Source organism: Adiantum capillus-veneris, chromosome 23 (genome assembly GCF_014529385.1).
Source record: "Adiantum capillus-veneris isolate H3 chromosome 23, ASM1452938v2, whole genome shotgun sequence".
NCBI classification, from domain to species: domain Eukaryota; kingdom Viridiplantae; phylum Streptophyta; class Polypodiopsida; order Polypodiales; family Pteridaceae; genus Adiantum; species Adiantum capillus-veneris.
The window spans coordinates 140,181,884-140,196,498 of NC_140953.1; the positions used below are offsets into that span (position 1 = coordinate 140,181,884).

At 46.2% G+C, this 14,615-nt stretch overlaps 1 protein-coding gene across 1 annotated transcript in view; it reads right to left on the reverse strand.

Moving 5' to 3' along the window:
• Window positions 1–2,886: 2,886 nt before the first annotated feature.
• Window positions 2,887–14,615, reverse strand: part of LOC147428705 (Sec23/Sec24 protein transport family protein) — a 50,786-nt gene continuing 39,057 nt past the window's right edge. The window contains exons 4-5 of the mRNA XM_086496975.1: window positions 3,545–3,616; window positions 2,887–3,451 (exon numbers count right to left, since the gene is read on the reverse strand). Of these exons, the coding sequence (XP_086353101.1) occupies window positions 3,314–3,451; window positions 3,545–3,616 (210 nt within the window). The 3' untranslated portion in view covers window positions 2,887–3,313. The remainder of the gene's footprint in view (window positions 3,452–3,544; window positions 3,617–14,615) is intronic.

The window sequence follows — 14,615 nt, forward strand, 5'->3', positions numbered from 1 at the left end:
GGGTGCCTAGCGCTGGGTGAAGATTGAGTTGGCCTTACACACACAAATGGGTCGCACATTTTGCTTTGCGCGGGGTATGCCCGTTGTGCAGGATGGCGGTGGGGAGGAGGGTCGAGGTCGGGGCTCTTCTATTATTGTGGGCAGGGAAGAAGACAGCCCATCAATCCAATGCCAACTCCACTAGTCCAGAAAAGATACTGAAGCCTTCCTTTGGCATTTGTACCCTGGCTGCACTAGGCAATAGGATCAAGTCAGAACAAGGTGAAAGATTGTGTAGGGAATGGTTGTGCACTGACCATTCCGTTGATCATGGGCGATCGGTGGAGGTCGAGAGCGTTGATTATGGGAATGGTCTGTGCACGATCAATCCCGGTCTTCAATGGTCGAGGGAGAGGGAACTGATACTCAATGGTCGTGGGAGAGGGGACGGGTACATTCACGAAGCACACAGAATTCTGCGTGCTAATGTGGCAGTTGCAGAGAATGGGTCAATTGGTAGAATCCAGCCACTGACGTATCAGCACCTGAGTTGGAGCTCCATCATTGGCTGCAGGCTGGGCAAATTCCGCCAGCTGATGTAGCGTGCATCACACGGCTGCAGATATGCATTCTGCAAAATAAAATGTTGTAGATCGATGGCGCAGATTCTCTACCCGGCTCCCCACAACCTTGACAGCTATGTGATGAAGGCTTCAATTTAGAAGAAGCGAATTTGAGCTTGGAGGCTTGCTATGCTCACTTGGTCATATTGCATTTTATGGGCCGTTATGTGTCAAGCCAAGGGGGTGGCAACGACGACAAACAACAAAAGCGAGACTTGTAAATCCACTTGATTGAATTTTATATTGAGAGTAAAAGTTGGACAATTCAGAAAGCAATGAATCATCTAGCATTATGATACCCTCACCATCATTTTTGGAGTAAAAACTAGACCCTTGAGACTTGTAAATTGAAAAGAAATCGTATAGGCACGGCTATAACAGTGAATCTTCTGGCATTATGATAGCCTCACCAGCATTAGTCTTTTGCTTGAGAATGAGCACGTTTTAATCCATGGTCACTTGTGCATCCCATCTTTTTGACCAATTAGTTGGTAGGAGTTTTGCAAAAGTCACTTAAGATGAAAAAGGACAACTAACTGCATTCTTGTGAGTATCCCCCCCAACACACACAAAACCCCACCCAAAAAAAAAAAAGAAAAAAAAAAGAACATCATTTCTTTTGCATGGCGTATATAAGTTGATGTAAAACCCTTCCAAATTTCAATTTGTGTAGTCTACCCCTCATTCATAGCTTCCTTCAAAAGTAATAGAGGAATCCAAGATTCAAGGTTCCTCTTCCCCATGCACTACTCTCGTAAGGAGTCAAGTTGTTATTGAAGAACATTCGTCTCTCTACCTTTGTAACATTTGCAGCCTTCAAATTTTACTTTTACTCATCAAATAACACAATAATCATATATTTTGACAACTTAGCATAAGATAAACTCCAATGCCTCCGAGCCTTACTGACTGGATTCTAGGATCGGCTAAGAAGAACGATCTGCTTTTGAAAGACGGTTCTTAAAAACCAAGAGCTGCTTATTGCAACACAAATTGTTAAATTCTGCTAGGTCTGGAAGGCTAAGAACGGTCGTATATTTGACAAACCCATGGAAATAGCCATGTTCACAACGATAATACAAGAAAGCAAGGGGGGCGATCCTAACCTTTGGGAAACATAAGAACTTTGATGAATGGAACAGGTTAATTGGCATCATAGGAACCGACTCTTAATAATAAGGGCACTACGTTTTCCGCGGTGTGGCTCCCCTTACGGTCTATGTATCAACCACCTCTTAGAAATGTCATGGCTCGGCATGAGCATGACAAGAATTTGTAATTTCTTGTGGTTGTCAATATAATTTACTCAACCATTGTGAGTTTTGGGAGGGGAAAAAGATAACATATCGCCAACTTGTCCATGAACTAGCTTTTTTTTTTTCCATCTCCGCAACTAGCTTTCATACCTTGTATAGATATGCTCCCGACTTCTTACGCATCCTTGCCTATATCTTGGAGTTTCTTTGGTTTCCCTTTGACATTTGTCACACTTGATGGAGTTCTCTGCTCAGCTGATTAAGAGTGTTGAATCATTCAAAAGCGGTCTTCAGGCAAGGATTTTCCCTTACCTTCTTGCACATGTATTCAATAATTTCAGTTGAGTCAATTTATCAACCCTTTCAGTTGCCAATAGCCTTTGGGCCCAGTTAATTATACACACACACACACACACACACACACACACACACACATATATATATATATATATATAACGTCGTAGGAAACTGTCCCGAGAGAGAAGAAGAAGAAGAAGAGTGTTAACGTCGTAGGAAACTATCCCAAGAGACCTTAAATATCTAGCCGACGAGGAGTTGAACTCAAGACCTATTATTCAAGAGGGAAATGGCATAACCAATCTACCACACTTGGTGATAGAAAGGTTATACCATTTTCCTCTTTTTATTAGCGCACACACGCACACACACACACACACACACCCACACACCCGAGAAGAAGAGAGAGAGAGAGAGAGAGAGAGAGAGAGAGAGAGAGACTACGCATTGATGGAATATTTTAGCAAGACTCTTCGAAGACAGTGGAGGACGCACACCGACGCTGAGCTGCAGCACATCTACATCTTTCACCCTTTTGTCAGGCAAGATTACATAGCACCATTCCTTCCTCATGTCATTTGGATTGCACTTGCTTTATATGCTGCCTTGATGCACCTTGTTTATACGTACCACCTTAGTTTTGTACAGCTTCATGAAGTCAAAACACTGCTAGTAAATCCCCATGGGCCTTTTGCGCCCGAAACTGGGGTGTGTTAAGTATTGCAACTTGGTTGAAATAATATAGCATATGTATTGCAACTGGTGAATAACTGATGCAAGTACATTGCCGTCCAACATATGTCATCCTTCTTGACAAGGGTGTTTTCTATGAAAGCTTCAACTCCCAATCTGTACCAATGGCTCCATATAAACTAAAAATCTTCAAAGTGAACGAACAAGAAGCCTTGGCAAAAATTGACCGCTTCTAGTTGAGCAAAAATATAAAGAAACTGGGAAGCTCTCTTTCAGGAGATTCTTCCAGGTTTGGCTTTTTACTAAGGAAAATTTATCTCAACAATACACATTGCCTCTGTTCTCAACCCTATCCACAAAGTCACCTTGAGAGGTAGCGACACTTGTACATTAAGGCCTCCATTCTGAGGTGGGAATTCCTGGACGGTTACAAAGAATACTGGGCAGTTGCAAAAGCTTCATTTGTCAATGAGGCTCAGCAGGCACAAGTTTCAGGCTCCGCATCCATTCACAAAAGCTCAAATCATCTACATGAAAAAACTTGCTCTTTAAGCGAGCCCTCTGGTCTGGATTCAATGAACGAAGCTGGGGGAATCTTGCCTCCTGGACAATAGATCACAAGCAAATCCCATTAACCAGCATTGCAGATTTCTTTTTTAAGCAAACACAAAAAGTTATCACGCTACCATAATGTACCTGTTCGTAAGGGGGGTCCTTATGTGCAGGTATAAGCCTTGACTGAAGATATCTTGCTTGTGATGTTCCTTCCTGCACATTAGCACAAACAAAGCAAAATAAGAAGGATACAATAACTCGAGATGTAAACACTAATTTTGACAAGACCTCTCTCTCTCTCTCTCTCTCTCTCTCTCTCTCTCAGGGGGAAAAAGGATTGTGCAAATTGTTGCACGTGGCAACTCTTTCACACTTTTGGATGCTTTGTATGTACCTAGGATCAAGAAGAATCTCTTGCATGCATCTTTGCTTGCAAACTTGTACTCGAGTTTGTTTGTGGATAATAGATGTACTGTGCATGATCTCACTTTTGGTGATACTATTGTGGCATTGGTACTTCGTTTTGTGGCATTGGTACTTTGATACAAGAAATGTGTAGAAGATTCAGAATGTGGAGTTTCTGATCCGAAGGCTATTTCAAATGCAAAACTTTGGCATGCTCGTTTTGGTCATCTAAATTTTGCCAATTTGCTACGTTTGCAGAAATCTGCTATGGTTGCTTCGTTGTCCCCTCTTGAGGCACCGTTGAAACATATATGTGAAGACTCTGTTTTGGGCAAAATACAATGTTCTAAGTTTTTAAAGAATCGATCTATACCGGCTACTTGCAAATTACAACTTGTACACAGTGATGTTTGTGGTCCAATGCACACCAGGTGGGCGGGCTATGTTAAACGAGTTCAATGCGTTTCTAGCTAGTCCAAGAATAAAACACCAATGTACAATGTCATACACCCCCTATGTAAAATGGCTTTGTAGAGAGGAAAAACGGGTCACATGCCTTTTGGCTTGAGGCTATATGAAACCGGCCCGCAAGGTGGTAGACTTTAGCTTTCACCTGATTCTTTACTTGAACTTTACGACACCGATTAAACCTGTGATTGGAATCAACACTTCAAACAAAGCACGGCTTGGCAGCTAGAGTGCTACCAAGCAGACAGTGACACCCTGGAGGCCCCAAAGACTAGCGCCCCTTTCGGTATTTTTTTATTCTTATAAAAACTTGGGAGAAAACCTATAAGTTCCTAGGAGCTGTCTTGCTTTTACCGGGCTAGCCCGATTTCGGCAACATAACCACAGTAGGAGGCTTCACAGACAAAATCCCCATGCCAAAGGTGACTTTCCCGGTGCATACGGACACTTTCCCAAACCTGGCGAAGAATCTGCAGCACGCTGAATTCTCTGTTTTCTGCCCTGAAAATGCACCAGATCACTTGTACAATGATCCCATCACTTCCCCAAAGCTCCTGGGGGTATTAGGGATCAATTAGGGTCAAAACCCTAAACCTGCAAAGATACACAGCAGGCTGTAATTCACTGTTTCGGGCTCCGTTTCACGTGCTGCTCACATCCATAGCAAGCCCTCGAGCTCCCGCATCTGTAGGGCTACTTGCCCTTTGAATTGGACGAGGTATCTAGCGTGAAATCTCTCCGAATTCACATGTACTTGCGGAGGATTAGCAACTACCTGATCCAATACCTGTGCAAGAGGCTCTTGCCTCGGCAATCGCGCATGAACCCACACAGTTGTACATACAGATGAAAAGCCCTCGAGCGGGGAATCACGTTTGTGTATTCAAAGGGGAAGAGAGATGCACGAGAGCGGAATCATCGTGCAACATAGAGCAAGGGAGAAGGCAAGCTTTCCATTAAAGTTGTGATCACCTGCACCCACTACTCACACACACAGTAGCCCTTGCATGGTCAAAATCAGCCGTTTGGGCGTCCCCTCTTCATGCAAGCTAGCACATTGCCGCCAAGTGTCCAGTTTGCCTCTTTCGAGTTAATTTCCTAGTAGCCACCAAGTTATAAGTGTCGCAAGGGGCCTAAATGCTATGAACTCAGCCTAGACGCCCTTTTACTGCTCGGAGTCTAGTGTCGACTGGCCTGACCATCTCGTGACGACCTGCCCTTCCCGACTGGGGGTGAAACTCTCTGCCGTCGGCCATTTCACACTGGTCACACACTATCCGGCCATTTGTGACTTCAAAAAGAGGGTCCCAAAAATTAAAGAAAAATCAAGGGAAGGAAACCAACAACTAAGGTTAGTGGTTGCCACAACCTCGTGACATACGTCCCTCTTGAAATCGCAAACGTCCTCGATTGCATGTATATATGATTTAGTGTGATTAGCACCCTTTTATCATCACATGTATCCGCAAGAAAGGTCATGAAACATAGTACAAATGACTTAATGAGACCTTCATACTTTTGTCATTTCATCTACGATAGAAGTGAGCATAATACCTTTCGCATTCGTAGAACAGTGTCCACTTTTATTGCACTAAATCCGACTATACATTTGAGGTGTTAGCTTCATCATTACCCCTCCTTTGAGCGCGTTGAGTTGGGGCATACGTAGGCTGTAACCCAAAGGCCTCAGGGTAAAGCTGCAATACATTTGGTGACTCTAGCAGTTCACACTCTTCCATCCACTTAGCATCCATAGGTGGATAGTTCTTGAACTTCACCAAATACCGTCTTGCAACTTTTCCTTTAATTTTCTTTCTTTTGGCCTGTGCTCCAGAAGACTCGGGTGAATCTTCAGCTTTCTCTTCTCTTTCAGACTCCAGGGAAGCTTCAAGAGCCGCTTTAGCTTTCTCCTCTTTCAAACTCCTGGGAAGCTTCAAGAGCCGCTTTGCAAAGGACCTCTTTGTTGGTCTTTCTTTGACGTACCCCCTTTCACGTTGCCCTGAAACCCACTGTCTTCTGCCTTCAACAAGGTATGACAAATGTTGGCAACTTCCATAAGTTGAGTAAGGGTAGCCACTCTGTTCTTTGTATAGTAATCTCAAAGCCCTTTAGGCAGCCCACAACAATATTCTCAATCTGCTCTGTCAGTGGCACAAACTTGTAGGAGGTTATTGAGAGCAACACTTTACAAAGCCTCCGATTGTACTCCTGTAGGCTCTTGCAAGTAGCCGCAGTGAGTTGGTGCCAATCTGTCATGACAGCGGCTTCAAATTCATTTCACAGCCACGCAGATGCAAACATTTACTTGAAGTATACCCATGTGGCGGGTGCATGTCCTTGCATCAACAATGTCGTCCCCCATGTGAGCGCATTGCCTTTCAAGAAAGTGGCAGCTTTCCTGACCTTAAGAGGCCTCTATTTCCCCCCTGCATAAGTTGTATCAAACTGCTGGAGGAAAGTAAGAGCCTTTGCTTTATCCTCAAAGCCGCTGAAAGTTTCAAACTTCACAGCTGCACCACCTTCTTTGTAGGCTTTTGGCTTTTCCAGTGCTCCCAAATTGTCATAGGGAAGCGTCCGCAACATGGACACCATAATAGGGATCATCTACGCCCCTTGGCCATTGACAATTTGCGTCACTGGTGTTATATGTGTCTGCTGGTCGGAAAAACTAGCCATGCCAAAATTGCCATGTGGCATACCAAACTAGCCCTAGTTGACCTGAAACCCTTGCTACATGCCAATATTTCCATACATGGGGTTTCGCATCATGCTTGCATACCCCCAAACACTCTTCCTGGCATATATTTCTGGTTTCCAGACACATAACCAGCCATGCTCTGAAACACTGATCCACCCCCAAAAAGCCTGTGAAATAGGCGTCCTAACCACCTATTCGTGACAGAAGGAACTTGTCCTGGAGCCCCACGTGACTCCGCAACATGTGAGTGCTCTCTGCCCTGCTAGGACGCACAAGGGACCTGGGCTTGAGCCTCAACAGGCTCTACTGCATGAAACCGTGGCCTTGTCTGCTGTGGCATTGGCGGCACTTGCAGATATTCCATAAGACTAGGATTCTGCACCAACCGAGAGAACACATTCATTGCAGCACCGAACTGTCCTGAACGCATCCTCGTCTAGTTGCCCAATCATATACTCTTGATCTTGTGGAGCAATCAACAAAAGGTACAGACAAGGGTGGCCGTGAACTCTCGCCAACCTCAAACACTGGAGGAATAGCCTGTTTGTCCTCCAAAATCGGGCCTGATTAGGTCATTTTCACCCCAAATTATGCGGGGCAGCTTGTCGGAAATCACGAGTTTTATTCCCTCTTTGAATACAATAAAAAATATCCAATGGGGCGCCAGTCTTTGGGGCCAACAAGTGTCGGCGTCTGCTTGGTAGCACTAGCTTTCAAGCCGTGTATGTTGAAGTGTTAATTCCTGTCACAGGTTTTATTTGCAAGTTTTTCCGTGTCCTAAAGTCTAGAGTAAAGTTTCGGGTGAAATCCAAAGTCTACCGCCCTACGGGCCGGTTTCATGGTTCGGTTGCCAAGAAGAATCACTTTTTCCTCAAGAAGTGAGCCTTGGTTGGTTTGGTGAAGACACAGAGTACAAGAACGCGGGATTACACTATGGCCGACAAAGGCAAGAGCATTATGGAAGAGGGTTCCTCTTCGAAGGACACACAGGAAATTCCTACAATGTTTTGAGGTTGGCAAGAGTTCACGGCCCACCCGGTCTGTACCTCCTGTTGATGTGAATGTTCCCCCAGTGCAGGGCTTTATGACTGGGCAACTTGAAGATGATGCGTTTAGGACGCACTTAGTTGCCGCTGTGAAAGTGTTTTCTTGATTGGTGTAGAACCCAAGGTTTATGGAGTTTTTGCAAGCGCCACTAGTGCCACAGCAGACAAGGCAACTCACACAGCCCGTGGAGCCTGTTGAGACTCGAGTCCAAATACTTCATGCGTCCCAACAGGAGAGGGAGCACTCGCATGTTGCGGAGTCAGGGGCTCCAAAACAGGTTCCTTCCGTCCATGAACAGGTGGTTAGGACGCCTATTCTAAAGGCTTTGCGAGTTCAGCCCGCCACCTTTCCAAGCCCGCATGTTGTGTTACAGGGACACGGAACCAGTTTCCAGGCAATGCATCAAGTTTTTCCATCACCCCGGTACATCCTGGGTATTTCGGGGGTCGATCTGTGTTCCAAAGTATGGCTGGTTATGCGCCTGGAAACCAGCATTATATGCCACGAACAATGTTTGGGGGTATGCAAGGCATGATGCCAAACCCCATGTATGGTAGCATCGGTATGCAGCAAGGCTTTCAAAGCAACCAGGGCCAGTTTGGGGTGCCGTAGGGCAATTTTGGCATGGCTGGCTTTTCTAGACAACAGCCAGATATGGCACCTATGACGCAAAATGTCAATGGCCAAGACGTACCGATGATCCCTATCACAGTGCCCATGTCACGAGGACGTGGCAGTTATTAACCATGTCACAGAGATGTGGCAACTGCTAACCTTGGTTGTTGGTTTCTTTCCAATGGGGTTTATTTTATTTGTTTAAGACCCTCTTTTTGAAGTAGCAAACGGTCGGACATTGTATGGCCAATGTGAACAGTAGATTCACCCGCAGACGGGAAGTGGTCGGAACTGGAATTCGTATGGTAAGAGGATGTCTAGGCTCAGAGCAAGATCATGTAGGTCCCCCCGTTGCACTTAGTAAGTTGGTGGATACTAGGAAGTGAACTCAATTAAGGCGTAAAGTCAAGGTGGGACTACCAACAAAAAGTATCTGACAGTTGGGCCACATTGCATTTTTGGATGCGGTCCCAATGAGGATAGATGGTCAGAAGACCAGTGGGAGCCCAACGGAAGCATCTCCTAAAATTTAGGGAACTGCTATTTTGGGCCATGAAATGTGTTCGCGTCATTACCTCCGGTATGACTAGGGGAACATTTTATAACTCTGCCGCGAAGTCAACTGGGCAACCGGTCATGATATTTTTAAGCGGCGAGCCCGAAACGGGCAAATGCTTGTAAATGCGCCAAGTGTCAACTTTTCATGAACTTTCCTCTTGCAAAAAAATGGGCGCTGATTTTTATGCTGGGAGAGGCCTCATTTCAGCTTTTGTCACAGGTTAAGAGCTATGGAGTGCTTCCTTTCCCTCTCATGTACAGTGTGGTGCTAGGAGTGATGCCCTGCACACTACACACTGCTCTCTCTCTCCCCTACGTGCAGTTATGTGATGCCCCACAAGAGGGCTCCTCATTTGACTGATATACAGTTGTGTGGGTTCATGCTTTTGTGCTGAGGCAAGAGCCTCCTTGAGCAGGAACAGGGGTAGCTAACTGCTGCTCCAAAGCAGGCACTGGTGAGGGTCATAACCTCACCGTACAGGTGCAAAATCAGCGCTGTGTATGCGCTGTATATTTACTGTTTTTCAGCCATACGGACGCCAAGATCATTGGGAATCGTGCCCCACTGGCAGAGGACAGTTAGGGGACTGTTTGGGGCTGAAAACAGGGCAAAAACCAGTAAATACAGCGTGCTGAATTTACTGTTTTTGGACAGGAATCAGAGGGTATACGACAGTGCAAGCAAGTTCCAGCAGGGGAATTGGTTTCGCGCAAGTTTTGGGGCTGTTATGCTACCGAAATTTGGCCAAATCAAATGGTATCTAGGTGGATACACGTGAAGGATTCCCAGGACCTTACCTTGTAATTTACCCTCCTAAAGTAATTTACCCTCCTAAAGAATAAAGAAATACCGAAAGGGGCGCCAATTTTGGGGCCTACAGGTTGTCGGCGTCTGCTCGGAGCATTCTAGCTTCCGAGCCGTGTGTGTGATCAAGTGTTAATTCCCGTTACAGGTCTCCTTTGCAAAGTGCTCTGTGTGTGTGTTTTAAGTAAAGAATATCGGGTGAAAGCCAACGCCTACCGCCCCACCACGGGCCGGTTTCATGGTTCCGTTGCCGGGACATCAATCACTTTTTCCTCAAAGAGTGAGCCTGGATTGTTCAGGGTAAAGACACACAGTGCAAGAACGCGGGGATTACACTATGGCCGACAAGGGGAAGGGAATTATGGAAGAGGGTTCCTCTCCAAAGGACAGGCAGGAGATTCCTATGGTTTTTGAGATTGGCGAGAGCTCACGGCCACGTCAGTCTATACCTCCTGTCACGTGAATGTCCCTCCAGTAGTACAGGGCTTTATGACGGGGCAACTTGAGGATGATGCGTTTAAGACTCAGTTAGTTGCCGCGGTGAATGTCTTTTCGCAGCTGGTGCAGAATCCGAGGTTTATGGAATTCTTGCAAGCGCCACCAGTGCAACAGCAAAATAGACAACCTACGCCGCGTACGGAGCTTGTTGAAGCTCAAGCCCAGGTACTTCATAAGGCGCAGGAGGAAAGGGAACACTCGCATGTTGCGGAGTCGGGGGCTCCAAAGCAGGTTCCTCCCGTGCTTGAACAGGTGGCTAGAACGCCTATTCCACAGGTTATGTCAGTTCAGCCCGCCACCTTTCAGAGCCAGCATGCTGTCTTGAATGGACAGGGAGCTGGATACCAGGCTATGCACTCAGTTTTTCCACCACCCATGGTACATCCTGGGTATTTCGGGGGTGGATAAGTGTTCCAAAGTATGGCTGGTTATGCGTCTGGAAGTCAGCCGTACATGCCAGGAACAGTGTTCGGGGGTATGCAAGGCATCATGCCAAACCCCATGTATGGTACTATCGGCATGCAGCAAGGTTTCCACGGCAACCAGGGCCAGTTTGGGGTGCCTCAGGGTCATTTTGGCATGGCTGGTTTTTCTGGACAGCAGCCAGATATCGCACCTCTTACGCAAAATGTGAATGGCCAAGGCGTGCCGATCATGCCTAGTACAATGCCCATGTTGCAGACCATTCCGTATGACAACTTGGGGGCACTAGAGAAGCCGAAGGTTTACAAAGAAGGTGGTGCAGCGGTAAAGTTCAGTACCTTCAATGGTTTCGAGGATAAGACAAAGGCCCTCACTTTCCTCCAGCAGTTTGATACAGCTTATGCGGGAGGGAATTTTACAGAGGCCTCGAAGGTTAGGAAAGCTGCCACTTTCTTAAAGGACAATGCGCTTACATGGTGGACGACATTGTTAATGCAAGGACAGGCACCCGCCACTTGGGTTTACTTCAAGCAAATGTTTGCATCTGCTTGGCTATCAAATGAATTTGAAGCCATTGTCCTGACAGATTGGCACCAGCTTACTTCAGCTTCGTGCAAGAGCTTGCTGGAGTACAATAGGAGGTTTTGTAAAGCGTTACTCTCAGTGACCTCCTACAGATTTGTGCCACTGACAGAGCAGATAGAGAAGTATTGTTGTGGGCTGCCTAAAGGGCTTCGTGATTACTGTACAAAGAACAGAGTGGCTACCCTTACTCAGCTTATGGAAGTTGCGAACACTGGTCTTGCCCTGTTGAAAGGAGAGGACAGTGGATTTCCGAGCAGTGATAAAGAAGGGCAGCAAAGGAAAAATTCAACAAAGAAGCCCTTTGTGAAAACGGCTCATGCTTTTGTGGGTTCATGCTTTTGTGCTGAGGCAAGAGCTTCCTTGAGCAGGAACAGGGGTAACTAACTGCTGCTCCGAAGCAGGCACTGGTGAGGGTCATAACCTCACCGTACAGGTGCAAAATCAGCGCTGTGTATGCGCTGTATATTTACTGTTTTTCAGCCATACGGACGCCAAGATCATTGGGAATCGTGCCCCACTGGCAGAGGACAGTTAGGGGACTGTTTGGGGCTGAAAACAGGGCAAAAAACCAGTAAATACAGCGTGCTGAATTTACTGTTTTTGGACAGGAATCAGAGGGTATACGACAGTGCAAGCGAGTTCCAGCAGGGGAATTGGTTTCGCGCAAGTTTTGGGGCTGTTATGCTGCCGAAATTTGGCCAAATCAAATGGTATCTAGGTGGATACACGTGAAGGATTCCCAAGACCTTACCTTGTAATTTACCCTCCTAAAGAATAAAGAAATACCGAAAGGGGCGCCAATTTTGGGGCCTACAAGTTGTCGGCGTCTGATCGGAGCATTCTAGCTTCCGAGCCGTGTGTGTGATCAAGTGTTAATTCCCGTTACAGGTCTCCTTTGCAAAGTGCTCTGTGTGTGTGTTTTAAGTAAAGAATATCGGGTGAAAGCCAACGCCTACTGCCCCACCACGGGCCGGTTTCAGCCCATGTTGCAGGAAATTCCCTATGACAATTTGGGGGCATTGGAGAAACCGAAAGCTTACAAAGAAGGTGGTGCAGCTGTAAAGTTTAGCACTTTTAGCGGCTTCAAGGATAAGGCAAAGGCTCTTACTTTCCTCTAGCAGTTTGATACAGCTTATGCAGGGGGGAATTTTACAAAGGCCTCTAAGGTCAGAAAAGCCGCCACTTTCTTGAAAGACAATGCGCTTACATGGTGGACAACATTGTTAATGCAAGGACAGGCATCCACCACATGAATATACTTCAAACCATAGTTACCCGGAACGCAGAACGCGGAACGGGAACGGCACGGAACGCGAGGCATAAAAATACCCAAATAATGCAATTTCAAGCTTTGTGTAATTGAAGTAGTATCAGAGTCCTTTGACTCTTAACACTCACAAAACACTTGATTTGAAGACCATTCAATCTTACTATGGTAAACGTGTGTCATGTAGACTTGAGAGCTTGAGAGGGGGAGAGAGGGAAGGGGGGAGAGAGAGAGCTTGAAAGTTGAGAGAGAGAGGGAGAGAGCTTGAGAGAGAGGGGGAGAGCTTTTAGCCTTGTAGATTCTAGAGTCTAGACTTGAAAGCTTGAAAGACGCTAGAGCTTGAGAGTCGAGACTCCAGACTCGAGAGGGTAGAGCTTTAGCTTTGGCCCTTGAAAGCTTGTGTGCATTGTGAAGGTATGGGGTGGGGGAAGCGACATTTAAAAAGGAAAAGGTTCACAAGACAAATCACCAAAATCTGAAAATTTGCCCATTCCCAGCCGTTCCGGGCTGTTCTGAACCGTTCCGGACTTGCCGTTCCGGTACCAAAAGTCACTGCGGAACGTCTAGCCGTTCCGAGCAGTGTACACCCCCCCCCCCCCCCCGGAACGCCGTTTTGGCGTTCCATGCCCATGGGGTGGGGTTCCCAGGTAACTCTGCTTCAAACAATGTTTGCATCTGCGTGGCTGTCAAATGAATTTGAAGCCGATGTCATGACTGATTGGCACCAACTCACTGCGGCTACTTGCAAGAGCCTACAAGAGTACGATCAGAGGTTTTGCAAAGCATTGCTCTCAGTAACCTCCTACATGTTTGTACCACTGACAGAGCAGATTGAAAAGTATTGTTGTGGGCTGCCTAAAGGGCTTCGGGATTACTGTATAAACAACAGAGTGGCTACCCTCACTCAACTTATGGAAGTTGCCAACACTGGTCTTGTCTTAATGAAGGGAGAGGACAGTGGGTTCCCGGGCAACGCAAATGGGGGACAGCAAAAGAAAAAAATTCAGCAAAGAAGCTCTTTGTCAAAACGGCTCCTGAAGCACCACAGGGGTCAAAAAAGGACAACAAGGGTAAGGACTCAGCCGGGACTTCTAGAGTGTAGGCAAAAAAGCCAAAAAGGAAGCCTTTTGTACGCAAGTCGCTCGAGGAAAAGAAGGTCTTGATGGCAAAAAATAAATGCTTTATATGCCAGCAGTCTGGTCACTTTGCTGCAGATTGTCCACTAAGGAAAAGGCTGGCTGATTCGGATGATAAGAAGATAAGAAAGAAAAGAAGCCTAAGCCCACGGTAGGTTTGGTGCCAGATATGGTGGATGACAGGCCAAGTACAAATGCCAACTAGTTATGCGAGCATGGGTAAAGTGAGAGATCAAATGGCACTCATCTTATTCGATCCAGGTGCCAAAGCAAACTTTATCTCACCAGAGTTAGCTATGAAGCTAGGCATCAAAGCTGAAGAGATGGGGTACATGGCAGAGGCAGGGTTGGCATGTTCTGGCCACTCAGAGTGTGTTACTCCCATCATTGGAAACTGTGTCTGATTTTTAGTCGTATGTGGACACTGAAGAATTCTATATCATGCCATTGGAAGGGTGTGATGTGCTACTGGGAATCCCGTGGATGTTCAGAGTACATAGTGTGTTGGATGTCTTCGGCAAAACGATCACCCTTCAACATAGGGGCAAATATAACCGGCCTGTTCAATCCAAAAAGGGCGGTAGACTTTACTTTAAACCTTGATTTAGCTTTCACCCATTATTAGTCGTCTATTTCACCTGTACTTTCAAGACACAACAAAGGGGAGAGGGATACAGGCTGCTAGATTGCACCTGTATGAGTAGTCG